The sequence below is a fragment of the Scylla paramamosain genome, chromosome 6 (genome assembly GCF_035594125.1).
Source record: "Scylla paramamosain isolate STU-SP2022 chromosome 6, ASM3559412v1, whole genome shotgun sequence".
Taxonomy (NCBI): Eukaryota; Metazoa; Arthropoda; class Malacostraca; order Decapoda; family Portunidae; genus Scylla; species Scylla paramamosain.
The window spans coordinates 6,482,081-6,497,500 of NC_087156.1; the positions used below are offsets into that span (position 1 = coordinate 6,482,081).

Genomic DNA, 15,420 nt, shown 5'->3' on the forward strand with positions numbered 1-15,420 from the left:
GGTATAGAGATGAGTGATGAATGTATAATGCCAGGATGTTAGATTCTATCAGTACGACAAATTTACGTGCTTGTGAAGAGAATATTAGACAGTCAAAAGCCAGCCACAAAAAAAAATTACGATATTAACACTTACCCAGACACACACAAACACACGCACACACACAGACACACACACCAGAGGAAACCCTCAGGTGAATAATGTGCTGGCTCACGGTAATTAGCGCTCAGGAGTTGGCCAGGTAAGCGCCACTCACCTGACCGGAGAAGGCGAGTGTTGACCGAGGCCTGGAGGAGCGTGCCTGCTTGATTGAAGACAAGGGAGTGTGTGGTGGTGTGGGTTTTTGCCGCTGTGTTGGTGTTGGTGAATAAAGGAAAGTTAAAAAGACCCCTGACTTAAGGTCGCGGGGAATTAAGAGAGCTAAGAATACTACGCACTAGGGAAGGAAAAAAGTTCATTGATAGTTTGGGAAAGGATGTGAAATAGTTGTCTTGGAGGTAATGTGAAAGAATTAAGACATGGATTTAATGATGTTACATACTAAGGGGGAAAAAAAAAAAAGATTGGGAAAAGAATATGACAATTATGAGATTTAAGAATACTACACACTAAGGGAAAAAGAGGGATCTATTGATAGGTTTAGGGGAAAGAACGTGATATACTTGTTTGAGACGTAAGATGGGTAATTAAGCTACAGATTTATGGATGCTGAGCAGTAAGGGAAAAAAATGTATTGGTGGTTTTAAGGGGAAGAATGTAATATACTTGTTTGTAAGGTAAAGTAGAAGATTTAAGACAAGATATGGAATTAAAGATGCTACACACTAGAAAGAAAGGGTATACACTAATAAGCTAAGGAAGAACGTGCTATAGCTTGTTCGTGAGGTATATTTATGTATTTCTTTAAGGTTCTGAGAAAAAGGAGGACGATGATTGAAAGGTACTTAAAGATAAGCTGTGGAAAGTGCATACGTTAGGCGGTGAAGAGAGAGGGAGCACGTGAGCACATAAAGAAATCGTGTGAAAAAAAAGGTACAAAATAATGATTAATGACGGAGAAAATCAGGTTCTTATGTGTGTGTGTGGAGAGAGAGAGAGAGAGAGAGAGAGAGAGAGAGAGAGAGAGAGAGAGAGAGAGAGAGAGAGAGAGAGAGAGAAGGGGCTGGCTCTGTATAGGCAGCATTACTTCACGGATAACCTACTTAATTAAACAATAGCAGGCACCCGCAGAGTGACACACGCCCCTTTATCTCCTGCAGAAGAGAGGAAACTGTTTACGATTGAAATATCGAGGAAACAACACCTTTGAAAACATTAATATTTGCCAAGTGTTTTACCAGCATATTACGTCACACTTCCACAAATCTTCGTTGTTGTGGCGCCTTAAATTCAGTGAGTTAATCAGCTTGACTGGCATCTGAGAGAGAGAGAGAGAGAGAGAGAGAGAGAGAGAGAGAGAGAGAGAGAGAGAGAGAGAGAGAGAGAGAGAGAGAGGCACGGTTCTCCTAATTGGCCAAGGTAAAGTTGAGTAGGTGAGTGAAGAATAACCTTCCACTTTTTTTGTGTGTGTGTGTGTGTTTGTTGAGGGAGACGCCAGTAGGTCTTAGCCTCAGGGAGTGTTTGTGCTTCCCTCTCTGTCGCCAGGAGGTCACGGATAAATCTACACTCACGAGGCGACCTGTCTGTATTTTCTGTGTGCTTGTGTTTGTGGAGCGTGGAGAAAGGGAGAAGTATTGCCCAGGATGACAGGCAGCAGCAGGCCTTATCCTTGCCTGGCTGCTTTGGTGACGTGTATATCAGTTCACAACTGTGGCCCGCGTTCGCACACGCTTTGCTCTCTCACCAAGACTAATTTTCAAAGACCACAGAGACGATTTGCTGGGTTCTCAGAATGTTTCTCGTGTTGATAATATAGAAATGGTGTTAATTTGTCATTATCACTTTTAAAACATCCTTAAAAAACTTGTGTAACCTCAGCTAGACTCTCTTGAAAGTAGTCTAGGTGCTGCCAGAAGTGATTCATTTTACGGTCCTGTGTTAGAAATAATAGTGCAATGGAAGGCTTCTCCTCACTCTCTCCTTCCTCTGATTAATGCACGCAAAGGGAAGACTTGTACAGCAAAAGACTCTTACATCCGCCAGTCCCTCTTAGTTATTAAAAGAAAGTGCACCAGCATGCCCTTTACACTCTCCCCTTCCTCCAGGTAGCGCTGCAGTATGGACCATATTCTGAAACACTTGTGTACCGTACCTTCACTATTTTCAAGACTATTTGAAGCTACACGGGTTTTTAAGATTAACAGAGATTAACAAGAGTTCTATCGTACGTTTTTAGAAGGAGAAACAGACTTAAGAAATTGGGTAATCGCCACTGTGACCTTCGAAAATAGTCGAGGCGAGAAGGCAGAGCGTTTCAGAATACGGTATGCAGTATTGCGTGGGCACATAGGAGTATAAGATGTGAGGAGTTTTAGTTTATTTAACAGATATACAGATGCACACAAAGAGCGGAGTGGAGGTCTAGCTGAGATGCCGGTCGAGTTTAATCACTGTCGTCACCGCGCACCTGGGCCTCACCTCAGGGCCACCATGTATCGAGTCATTCTTAAACCAACTGGTGAACTCGAGTCGACCAGAATAACACAAATGTAAGTACCATCTGACACTGCCGTATGAAAATAATCAGGGAGAATGCAACGCAATATGAAACAAAAAGGCCAGAATGTTCGAATAGTTATCAAGAAACGAATTATCACGCAATTGGTAACACTAACTCCATATTTGATCTCGTGATTTAAGAATACATTATGTCTTCGTTAACTCCTGATCATTGTAATATGCGAGCCTCTTCACCACACCAAGGTAGTGTTCTTTTAAGAGTGGAAGCTGCATTGGAAAAATAATAAGCACAATGTCGTTATGGATTAAGAGAGATGGTGTGACAGCCTTGCTTAGCGGAGGAAGGCGTTGAATAGAGGAAGACAAGGAGGAGGAAGAAGAGAGGACGAGGAGGAGGCAGAGAGAAGCTGTGGCCGTGTCCCAATTGAATCAGTTCCTCATCATAGCTTTAGGGAAGAGAGAGAGAGAGAGAGAGAGAGAGAGAGAGAGAGAGAGAGAGAGAGAGAGAGAGAGATACTCGTACAGCAAGCAAGCAGCGGCCAGAACATGTTTGGCCAAGAGATAAGAAGAAAGAAAGTTACCTTACAGGGTGATCATGGCCGACAAGTTTAATATCCATATTTTAAGTGTCAGCGCGCGATAAAACTTAATCGCTCACGGCCCTCGAGGAACAAACACGGCCTCGAGGAACAGAAGAGTAGACGAGTACGGAAGAAAAACAAATACTCTTTCCAATAAAAAGACAAGTATACATTTGGTCAGAAAGAAAAAAAAGTACAACCACCACTAAAGAAAAAAAAATTAATGTCGGAGGTTTAAAGAAAATATGTAATGTATAAGTACACTAGAGGAAATGTAGGTTAATAAGCAGGAGGAGCAACGGCAAGTGTATTCAGGTATACTTTTATATATATACCAGCAACAGGTCAGGCAACGAGATGCTAGAAAGTAAAATAATGAAAGATCGAAGTTAATAAGGGAAAACAAGACAGCTTAGACCATACATGCAGTACTGCCTGTCTGCTGGCTTCCTCCTCCCGTTTGCTTCCCTCCCTCCGCCCTTGGCATACACGCGCACACACACACACAGGAAGAAACGAAAGAACCAGGTGTTGAAGTGCCTTAAGGTGTAAACAGAAAGTAAAAGAAAATAAAAACAAACCATAACAGAAAGTGGCTTTTTGCAACATGACGGACATCAGAGAGAGAGAGAGAGAGAGAGAGAGAGAGAGAGAGAGAGAGAGAGAGAGAGAGAGAGAGAGAGAGAGAGAGAGAGAGAGAGAGAGAGCAGTCCACCCCCTTCTCTCTGTCTCTCTTTCTCATCAAGACGATCGGCCTTTAAAGATGAAAAAAACTGATCTAAAGTGACTTAAGCGTGACTCTCGGCCACAAAAGGAGGCGAATCTCCGTCTCTGGCTTGTAGTTTCACGCCTTGACGCGCCGCGATTAGCAGGGAAATACTACAGGGCGACATTTTGGCTTTGCTGTTTGTTATCTTTTTTTTTTTTTTTTATGTGAACTTTAATTGTTCCCTTTGTGTTCCTTTTTATTACGGTGTGTTACTTTGGTGTTAATTAACTCACCTCTCTGCTCCGTGATAAACATTAATTCTCTCTCTCTCTCTCTCTCTCTCTCTCTCTCTCTCTCTCTCTCTCTCTCTCTCTCTCTCTCTCTCTCTCTCTCTCTCTCATTAGGTCAATCTCTTGGTCTCTTCCTGTGTGTGTGTATGTGTGTGTTTGTGTGTGTGTGTGTGTGTGTGTGTGTGTCAGTGGGTGAAAACTTTCGCTGAGAGTGAGTGAGGAAGTGTGATCCAGTTACAGTAATTTTGCTTACATACCCATCCCCCCTCCCCCTCGGTCACTCCAGGGTTTGGCGGCGCGGTAGTAAACTGTGCAGACCAATAATACCTCTTGTTTGGTGATGGGAGTCCGGCGCTTGTTTAGGGAGCTTCATAGGTGGAGATGTAGCTCTGATGTAAACTTACCATATACTCGTGCACTGAGCATAATTAATTTTGTGCTATCGAAGGCTTTCATCTAAGGTTGTAACACACACACACACACACACACACACACACACACACACACACACACACACACATATGATTGCGCCCTTTACCCTGCTGCCAATGTAGAAAATTAATACCCAGTTATATGAAAGTTTATTCAATTTACGTGGTGAAAGTGTGCAATCTTCTGTTGTTGTTGTTGTTGTTGTTGTTGTTGTTGTTGTCGTCATTATCATCATCATCATCGTTATTATCCTCTTATTCATTTATCTTACTTATCTCCCATCACAATTATTACTTAGTTTAAAAATCTCCATTATTCACACGAACCCTAAACTAAATATATATAAATTCATTAGTATTTCTTAATTAACTTCGCTTCCTTCATTATTTACGTGGGAAAAGTGTGAATCATTATAAGTGTGTACTGTAGTAAAGTAGTGTGCTGTACGTGCCGCGGAAGAAAAGAAAGAGACAGAGAGAGGTCAAAGAAAACGGAACTGGGTAGTGCAAACAAAAAGAGGTCGGGGAGGGGGGAGAGGGATAGGGGGGCGGGGGCACTGAGCTTCATGTGGGGCAGCTTCCGTGTGTGTGTGTGTGTGTGTGTGTGTGTATGTTAGAGAGAGAGAGAGAGAGGGGAGGGATTACCCGTTGCTTTTCCACACATTCTTTCGCCTTCTTTCCTCCTTTCTTCACCTGTTCTCTTTCGTGTTTTCCTCGTTTATCTCCCATCATCCCCTCCTGTTCCCAACCTCACTGACTTGCTTAACGAAACTAAATTAACTTAAACTGACTAAAGTGCCATGAATAATAACAGCAATGACATCTTTTATGATGGTGGTGATAATGATAGTGGTAATGGCAGTAAAGTTAATTATGTTCCTTGAAATAGTAAAAATAAGAGCAAAAAAAAATGTATCAAGAAGAAAACCATTATACGTATAACACTATCTTCATTATCATCATCATCATCATCATCATCATCACTATCAAATGTAAGATTATGAATTATCGAAAGAAAAAGAAAGGATGAAAAAAACAAAGAAAAGATCCAATCATCCTTACAAGAAACCTGAGAATAACTTATATCTTACTTCAGCAGGGAAAACACAAAGCCAAGCATCATCATTACCTCCACATAGAGTTTAGCTGATAACCGAAGCTCAGGAGTCAGTTGGCCGGCGCTCCCTATCAGCAACATAGGTTCGCAGCAGGTCGGACACCCAATAGCCTGTTATGATCATTCCAGGCCAGGCCATTATCATACCAACCACCGCCCCGGGCCACAACCGCCTTCACCCTCATTCCAGCACCATAGCATTCCTTGGAGCTAATGGGGCGTCCGTGTACTGTAGTTCATTTCATAGGTACAGGAAATTTTACAGGTAAGACTGGCCAAAGAACATGAGGTAATTTCCATCACCATAGCATTTCACGAAGCTAATGGGGCGTTCACGTACTGTAGTTCATTTTACAACCATAGGAGCCTCTACTGTTTCAATAAGATTGACCTAAGAACATCAGGCAATTTGCAGTAAACTAGCAGGCTTTCTTGTAGCAGTTCGTGTCCATCTGCCATTTTACGGTGATAAATTTGTTTAATCAACCCCCAAAGCTTCCTATTAACTACGTACTAACAGCCTGATAAATGAGTGTATCTACCACCCTACTTGCGAGCCAGCAGCCAGCGCAGCATCCAGGCAGCCTCGACTAATCACCGCAGTTTACCACCCGTTAAGATTTCACTTCCCGCGAGATGAAAACCGACTCCTGCTACGCGAGTTATCAGTACACGCGAGGTGGCGCCCCTTCGTGTGCTGGCCTGCCATTATAGGGTAGTTTGGAGAGGAAGGGAGGGGCAACCTGACTTAATGGAGAAATTTAGGTACCTTGGTTAGAAAAAGTGAGGCTTGAACCGGTACATTTGTTGACTTTGTTTCTTTTGTTGTTATTGTTACTCCTCGTTAATAAGATCAAGAGTGTTATGAGGTAATGTGCTGGAAAGTTTCCTTCACTTTCAATATACTCCCAACTCCAGGATGTGTAACTTAATTAATTCTCTCCATTCATCTCTACCACGCACTGAATGGATGTTTGGCAAGGCGGGTTATGTAATGTATTATGCACCCAGTCATCTCCAGAGAGAGAGAGAGAGAGAGAGAGAGAGAGAGAGAGAGAGAGAGAGAGAGAGAGAGAGATCGGCGTCACTACTAACAAGTCTCCATGCATGACTGACTTTCCATGCCAATGACGCCCCCGTCCCCCGTTCTCTCTCTCTCTCTCTCTCTCTCTCTCTCTCTCTCTCTCTCTCTCTCTCTCTCTCTCTCTCTCTCTCTCTCTCTCTCACGTGGCATTTTCCCCCTCCACTCTCCCACCTCTTGCGCCTGTGAGAAAGAGGGAGGGGGAAGATGGAGGTGATGCCCACGTAGCCCTCCTCCTCCTCCTCCTCCTCCTCCTCCTCCTCCTCCTCCTCCTCCTCCTCCTCCTCCTCCTCCTCCTCCTCCCGCAAGACACCTCGAGGTCAGTGAGAGGCCGTCCAGGTAAGAAAATAAGAGTTGTTTCTTGATTGTCGTACCGCTGAGAGGACCTGGGGCGCCCATGATGCTCCTTAGGGAAGAGGGAGCCATTCATTGCCCCTCCAGGATGTATTCATATTAGTGTATGTTACGTTTTGGCCTTCAGTAACGTCTAACTCACTGCTGCTCTGAAACTGAAAGGCCACTGATTTTATTAAGTGTGTCTTTGTTATATTTTGATCTACAATGATGTCACGCTCTCTTCCTATTTTTCCGATTGTTTGCAAGACTGCTGACTATTGTGATGTTATTTTGCATGTTCTTTAGTGTTTGTATGCATGTTTATAATTTTTTGATCATTGTGGTCATTAAACTCGCTAGATTAAATTGATTACATATAGAGGCTGTATGTATTTAAATAGTAATGTATACATTTAAATATACATGAGGGTGCACGTGTGCATATGTGTAAGGTGTATAATTTGTGAATATGAATTGTGGTCTCTTTTTTTTTATTTTTCTTTCTTTTCCCATTTTTGTGACGCCTGTGTTTTCTATTTGCAATTAAGTTTTTGTTCGTATTTTATGGTTATTTGTCTCGTAAGATTCTCTCTCTCTCTCTCTCTCTCTCTCTCTCTCTCTCTCTCTCTCTCTCTCTCTCTCTCTCTCTCTCTCTCTCTCTCTCTCTCTGCCTAAACTCCTACAAAAGAGATTAAGCCATTAAACGAGAACTGTTATGTTTCGTAAGCGGAGAGAGAGAGAGAGAGAGAGAGAGAGAGAGAGAGAGAGAGAGAGAGAGAGAGAGAGAGAGAGAGAGAGGCTAGACAAGGACGGAGAGATGGAGAATAAGTGAGAGGGAGAGGCGGAGAGAGATGAGGGAGTCACACGTCACTATCAGTGTTACTAGCCAGGTGAGATAAGGATGTCCAATCAAGGGACAGGTAAGCGTTCAGGTAGGTGTTTGTCCCGTGAGTATCTGCATCTCCATCTCAACCACCACCACCATCACCGCCTCCACCACCACCATCACCACCACCACCACCACTAACATCATCTGCACTGCCAGCATCAAGAACACTACCTCCTCTATCACTATGTTCATGCTCTCCAGAATCACCACTATTACCAACATCCCTACTTTTTTTCATTGCATCCAATACCAGTACCACCACCACCACCAACAACAACAACAATAACAACAACAACAACAACAACAATAACAGTAATAATAACTACCATCACCACCACCACCACCAGCTACTACTACTAATACTAATACTAATACTACTATACTACCACCTCAGTTCCTATACCCAACATCACCACCACCACCTCCACCACCACCACCACCACCACCACCACCACCACCGTCACTACACCCAATACCACCCTCACTGTCACCATTATTATAAATTACCACTTATACCGTAGCCAGTCCATCACGTTGACCAGTTGCGGAAAACAGTCATTCTTCTGTTATGTTGCAGCTTGTTTGAAAGCAAAAGAAAAAAAAAAAGACAATTAAGTGATACAAGTTTATCTTTTCCTCCTCCCCTTCATTGTTTTCCTCCTTCTCCTCCTCTTCCTCTTCATTGTTTTCTTCCTCCTCCTCCTCATCCTTCTCCTCTTTATTCACTGTCAGTACTACTACCTTCCTTACTAACAACAACAACAGCAATAATAGCAACAACAATTACAACAACAGCTCTATTAAGGGGTACAACTATACCAATTATACTTACATTACCATAACCACTACTCTCCATCCGTCTCTCTCCACCTTCTCCATTTCACCCTCCCTTTCTCCCTCCCCTACACCACCACCACTACCAGCCCTCTTCCTTCTCCTCCTCCTCCTCCTCCTCCTCCTACTCTTCTTACGCTTCCCTTCTCTTCTTTCATAAGGCCTTAATTGTCAAATCATCTCCAAGGCAAACCAACGTCAAGGTCGGATTTTTTTAAGGGATTAATTAGATTATTGTTTATTCAAATGTTAACTCTTAGAAATCGACACCTGTTTCTGTAGATTAATTAATATTCACATAAGAAATTTTGAGTTTTTTTTTCTTTCTTTCTTTTATAATCTTCATTCCACTAATTATTTAATGATTTTTTTTTCTCAGCCCATATTTGAACTTTGCATTCTTTTCTTTCCGGCCTTCCTCTTGTTGTCTTTCGTTTCTCGCTGGCCTTCACGCAGCCTCTCAAACTGTACCTCCACTCGGTTGCCGCTTTTCCTGTTCCCCAGAAGAGCAAAATCCCCCAGTTTTCCCTCTTCGTTTCTTTCCTTGTCATCTTATTATATTATTCTTTCATGTTTCTTTCTTTCAAGTCTCGTGTGGCAGGTTTTATTCTCTCTCTCTCTCTCTCTCTCTCTCTCTCTCTCTCTCTCTCTCTCTCTCTCTCTCTCTCTCTCTCTCTCTCTCTCTCTCTCTCTCTCTCTGTGTTCTCACCTCCTTTAACCACTTAACACCTGGATGGCAGGTGAGGCTCGGCACACCTGTGTTTGTTTTGTAATTACTCTACCTACTTTAAGCTACCTGTCTTCCTCTTCTCTCTCAGCTCTCCATCTGTGTCTCTCTCTGTTTGTGTTTGCTCGTGTGTTTGATTCAGCTTCTTGTCCTCTGTCCTTCTGCCCCCCCCCCCACTCTCTCTCTCTCTCTCTCTCTCTCTCTCTCTCTCTCTCTCTCTCTCTCTCTCTCTCTCTCTCTCTCTCTCTCTCTCTCTCTCTCTCTCTCTCTCTCTCTCTCTCTCTCTCTCTCTCTCTCTTGTTTGCTTTTATTCTTTTCATATCAGTGTGGTTTCCTTTGTTTTATTTCCGCCTGCCCTTGTTCTCTTTTCTCGGATTATATTACTTTCACCACTTTTACTCTTTCCTCGTCCATGTCTTTGTATTCGCACGTTATTCTTTAATATTATTGCACATTTTTCTATTCTTTCATTATCATTGTCATCCTTTTACTTTCCATCTTCCTTTGAGTTTTCTTCTTATCGTTCATCTCTTTCACTTCCTCTTCCTTTATCTAAAATCTCAGGTGATCTTACCACATCTCCATTACATTTAATAATGAGCACTTGTAATTACATCATGCTTCGGTTCCACGTGTTATTAGTGTAGTGGTGGTGGTGGTGATGGTGGTGGTAGTGGTGGTGGTAACAACATTCAACAAAGAAAGGAAGATGAGGAAGAAGAAGAGGCGGAGGAAGAGGAGATAGTTTCATATATTTGTCTGATTATTATTTATATATTTTTCCCTTACGTTGCCTTCAAAAATGAAATTGTGAAAGAAGAAGGAGAAAGAAGTAGAGGAATAGGAGGAGAAAAGAGATAGTTTCATATATTTATCTAATGATTATTTATATATCTTTCCCTTGCATCGTTCTCAAAATAAATACATAGATAAATAAACTATGCATCATAATAACAGCTTGATTGCTTTTTCGCAACTCTTCTGTAAGTTACTTTGTACAACCTTATAGTCAAGTACATGCAGTGGACGAGAGAGAAAAAAATGTAATCTATTCCAGCTTCATTGACGTAATAACTTGATTGCTGGCTACTTGACATTACGATATTCAGTAAATGTCAGTGCAACAAGAAATAATAATGGTTAAGAAACGCTTCCATTTTACATCACTTCTCACCTTCCTCTTCAACGTCCATCAACAAACTTATCTTAGAACCATTTCCTCCGTGCCAGCTTGTCTTCCCCCTATCCTCCTGCTGTTCCTCCTTCATCTTCCAGTGTCACCACTCCCACCCCCTCCTCACCACACTCTTCACTTTATCTCCCTATATCAACACATACTTCTCACTTATTTCCTCACTCCTATCTTCCCATACTCTCTCTCTCTCTCTCTCTCTCTCTCTCTCTCTCTCTCTCTCTCTCTCTCTCTCTCTCTCTCTCTCTCTCTCTCTCTCTCTCTCTCGTTAATATTTCTCTTTCCTTTATCACGTCTCGTCTCTCTCCATCTCCATCACCATCCTGTTTCCTTCCATCCTTCTCTCCTTCCTTTGATGGCTTTGCTCAGCGGGAGAGGAAGGAAGGATGGATGTAGGAGGGAAGGAGGCCTGAGGGAGTGGTGGGCAAAGTAGTTAAGGTAAGGGAAGGTAGAGGGCAGACCTTCCCTTTACATTTGTCTAACCTTTGCCTTCACTGTATCTCGGGGTGGCTGCTGTAAAAGGAATTTCCCTTTTATTTTCCCGGTTCATGTTATTCTTTCCGCATGTAATTTACTTCACTGGGTTTTTCCTATTGTCTACTCTCATCTCTCTCTCTCTCTCTCTCTCTCTCTCTCTCTCTCTCTCTCTCTCTCTCTCTCTCTCTCTCTCTCTCTCTCTCTCTCTCTCTCTCTCTCTCTCTCTCTCTCTCTCTCTCTCTCTCCTAAACTATACGCACAACACATTACCATAAAGATAAACATTTATATCCACCGCCTATAGTGCATCACACCTTTTCTCTCCTCTTGTAGACTGTACTTTTCTCTCATACAACATTAAGCTTAAAGCAGCAAAGTAAAAATCAGACAGCCCAGCAAAGACCTAACGATCTGTTGTAGCTGGAAGTCCCTTGTAACTTTTTCCCTCCCTCTGGAATTTTACAAGTAACGTGGATATTTAACGGTAGGGAAGCAAGGCGGGGTGGGAAGTGGGTGGGAGGTGAGGATGGTAGAGGGTCGCCAGGTAACCACCCCCTGGGGAAACACCTGAGCTCACCTGGACAGCGAGAAAGTGAGAGACGAGGTGGAGGTGGAGAAGGAGGAGGAGGAGGAGTAGAAGGAAATGGTGGAGAGGAAGGAGGAGGTGGGAAAGGGGGATGAGGTGAGAGGAATGAGAGAATGAAGCGTGGGCAGGCAGAATCCGACACGAGAGAGAGAGAGAGAGAGAGAGAGAGAGAGAGAGAGAGAGAGAGAGAGAGAGAGAGAGAGAGAGAGAGAGAGAGGAATGTGTTGAAGCGAGGACAGACAGTCACACACCCGCTACGCCAAGCCTCTCCTTCACGCCCACAATTGAATGCCGATGAGCGATTCTCGTCCCCACCTTACATGTGTGACGCATCGCTCTTTTTTTTCATCTGTCTCACACTCTTCGTATCTGCGTCTATCTCTCTCGATCTCTTCATATCTTCACACGAATCACTTTGCCTCGCCTCACGTAGGAAATTCCGAAGGCTTCCCTGATTAGCTTTATAAGATAGATAAAATAGATAGCTGCAGCACTTAGATTTAAAAGCACTCGTAGATATGAGTGGAAAGAAGGATTACTTGATAAATGACTGAGCATCTGAGCAGTTTTGTGCTAAGAGGGAATGGACTTGTGCCAAAGGATAAAAGTGTGCTGAAAGTACAGTTGTGTGTCCGTGTGTGTTGCTATCTTTAGTAATGTGTCCCTGCAGTGTAGTAGTTAAGGTTAGGCTAGGCAAGGCCGTGTCCTAGCAGGGGCGTGGGTCTGCATTCTGAAGGTTTTACTCATACGTGCTCTAGTGGGAAGGTCGGGATAAGGAGGAGGAGGAAGAGGAGGGATAGAATATAATGATTGCTTTTTTTTTTCTGCTTCCTTCTTTTACGTGTTTTGATAAGTGTTGATTTTTTATCTGATAATGCTGGAGAGTCGAATGTATTAGTTTCTTCCTCGTTCTTTATCGTTTTTTTTTTTTTTATTTGTACTCTTGCCCTTTTGGTCACACACACACACACACACACACACACACACACACACACACACACACACACACACACACACACTTGCAAAACAAACAATCGTGAAGGACTCAAGGCCAAAGACAAAGGCTGACATGGGTGCGTGCAGGTCACTTCCCTCTTCTTCTCTTCTTCTTTCCCTCTTCTCTCCCTCTCCTTCTCCTCTCGCCGCCTCTCTCCTTCCATACGTCCTGCCTTGTCCCTACTTCCGCTTGGTGTTAGGTGGCGGCTGTGTGTGACTCTCTCTCTCTCTCTCTCTCTCTCTCTCTCTCTCTCTCTCTCTCTCTCTCTCTCTCTCTCTCTCTCTCTCTCTCTCTCTCTCTCTCTCTCTACGCTCTGCTTTCATCCGTTAGTCATTTCATCCCTGCCTCTCATTCCCCTCTCCTCCTCCTCCTCCTCCTCCTCCTCCTCCTCCCCAGGGCGGCACAGGACACCCTCAAAGTAACAAGGGGCAGGGCTAGTCGTAAACAGGCTCCACCCGCCCGATTACTAAACTGGCTTAACGCGGATGCCCGGCCTAGGGAGGAGGGAGAAGGGAGAAGGAGAGGGAGAGAGTGTATGGGTACCAGTGGGCAGCAGCAGATGGCCAGCAGAGGAAGGAAGAGATCGCTATACGTAGGACTATAATACTTGTCATCACACTAACCTAAATTAATGAATTCCTCTTCCCATTGCACTGATTTATCTTGTGATTTTGTTCTGTGTGTGTGTGTGTGTGTGTGTGTGTGTGTGTGTGTGTGTGTGTGTGTGTGTGTGTGTGTGTGTGTGTGAAATGCAAACTTCCACTTAAAGTACAGTCATGGTCTCTCGTATGTGTGTGTAAATGGAGAACAAAATGAGGTGAGGGGACCGGAGGTGGGAGGAGAGGAGGTGCAGAGAAGGGCACGTGGAGTGAGGTCAAGAGAGCGGGTGGAGGAAGGAAGGAAAAGAGGATGTAGGAAAGGGAGGGATGGAAAAGGAAAAGGGGTAAGAGGGAAAAAGGGTAATAAGAGTGAGGGCACGTGTTCTTGAGTGTTATGCTAGGTTGACTCTCTCTCTCTCTCTCTCTCTCTCTCTCTCTCTCTCTCTCTCTCTCTCTCTCTCTCTCTCTCTCTCAACGTTGAATTCATGAGGTTTTATCTCTTTTCTCATAGTTTTTGCCAATATTTCATGTATTTGCTTTTACTTAACTTGTTTCTTATTATATTATGGCTTTAATCTTTTAAGGTAATTTATATTTTAATGGATGTTTTGTTCTCCTTTGTCTTATTTGCATTTTACCTCCAGTTTTTTTTTTTTTACCGGAGTAATGTAATGAACAATGAATGGATAGCTGTTGTTGCTGGAAAAGCTTACTTATTTATTATCATTCTCTCTCTCTCTCTCTCTCTCTCTCTCTCTCTCTCTCTCTCTCTCTCTCTCTCTCTCTCTCTCTCTCTCTCTCTCCCCCCCCCCCCTCTATATCAGCTGTCCTCACAACAACACTTACAGAAGCAGCTGACGTACGCACCCTTCTCCCTATCCGACCTTCGTGTGTGCGTATACGTGTACACATAACTGCGGGTCATCCATCACCACTTCACTGCTAACACACACACACACACACACACACACTAGGAGAGAGAGAGAGAGAGAGAGAGAGAGAGAGAGAGAGAGAGAGAGAGAGAGAGAGAGAGAGAGAGAGAGAGAGAGAGAGAGAGAGAGAGAGAGAGAGAGAGAGAGAGAGAGAGAGAGAGAGAATGCTGACCTTTCTCCTTATCAACATAATCAGATTGACACCCAAAAACAGTACCCAGAGAGAGAGAGAGAGAGAGAGAGAGAGAGAGAGAGAGAGAGAGAGAGAGAGTCAGTTAGTCAGTCAACAGTTCTCACCTTTCTCCCTATATACACAACCAACCTAACACTCCTAACAACAGCACAGTACCCGCAGAAGTAGAAGACGGAGGGAGGGGGGAAGGGGAGGAGAGGCCGCAGGTGGTCAGAGTTTGGCTGTTATGGGAGGGAAGGAGGGCAGATGGGCTAATTAAGCACACCATACGTCACCCCATCACCCTCACTGCCATACATCACCCTTACTTGCCTCCCTTCCCCTCCCTTCCCTTCCTTTCCCTTCCCCTCCCTTCCCTTTCCCTCTGACGCTCGTGAATGGCATACGACAGAAGGGGAGAAGGATGGACTGCAGGTTTCTAGGGCGCGGTGTGATGTACATTATATACGTTGCTCGTGGTGGTGTGTGGCTGTGGGTGTGGTGGGTTGTGGTAGTGTATATTAGCAGTGATTGTTGTGGTTTGTTTACTGTTTCCTCCCTCCTGATTTTTTTTTTTTTTTCCTTTTTCTCCCTCTCTTAAGATTTATATCCTGCATTCCCGTGTGCAAAATGGTTTGGTGTGTGTTGATACAGAAAAGTGTTTCATGTTTTATTAGTCACGATGTGTTTTTTTTTTTTTTTTTTTTTTGTTGTTTTTTTAGTCTTTTCTGATCGTAATGTGCATCCAGTTTTTTTTTTTTATCTCAACTTTCCTTTCTCACTAAGCTGATGTATTGATTTATTCTTTCATTAAGACATGTATGCCAGAATTTTTTATGAGGGAAGTGGTT

At 43.5% G+C, this 15,420-nt stretch overlaps 1 protein-coding gene and 1 long non-coding RNA gene across 3 annotated transcripts in view; one reads left to right on the plus strand and one right to left on the minus strand.

The window, feature by feature from the left end:
• LOC135101265 (uncharacterized) overlaps positions 1-15,420 on the plus strand; it is a 175,023-nt gene that overhangs the window by 141,111 nt on the left and 18,492 nt on the right. The window lies entirely within an intron of this gene.
• Positions 1-15,420, minus strand: part of LOC135101263 (uncharacterized) — a 56,110-nt gene that overhangs the window by 21,766 nt on the left and 18,924 nt on the right. The window contains exon 3 of one of the 2 annotated variants that reach the window (XM_064004963.1): positions 257-349. The exons of the other annotated variant lie outside the window; for it this stretch is intronic. Within the exon in view, the coding sequence (XP_063861033.1) occupies positions 257-349 (93 nt within the window). The remainder of the gene's footprint in view (positions 1-256; positions 350-15,420) is intronic. 2 annotated transcript variants of the gene reach the window in all.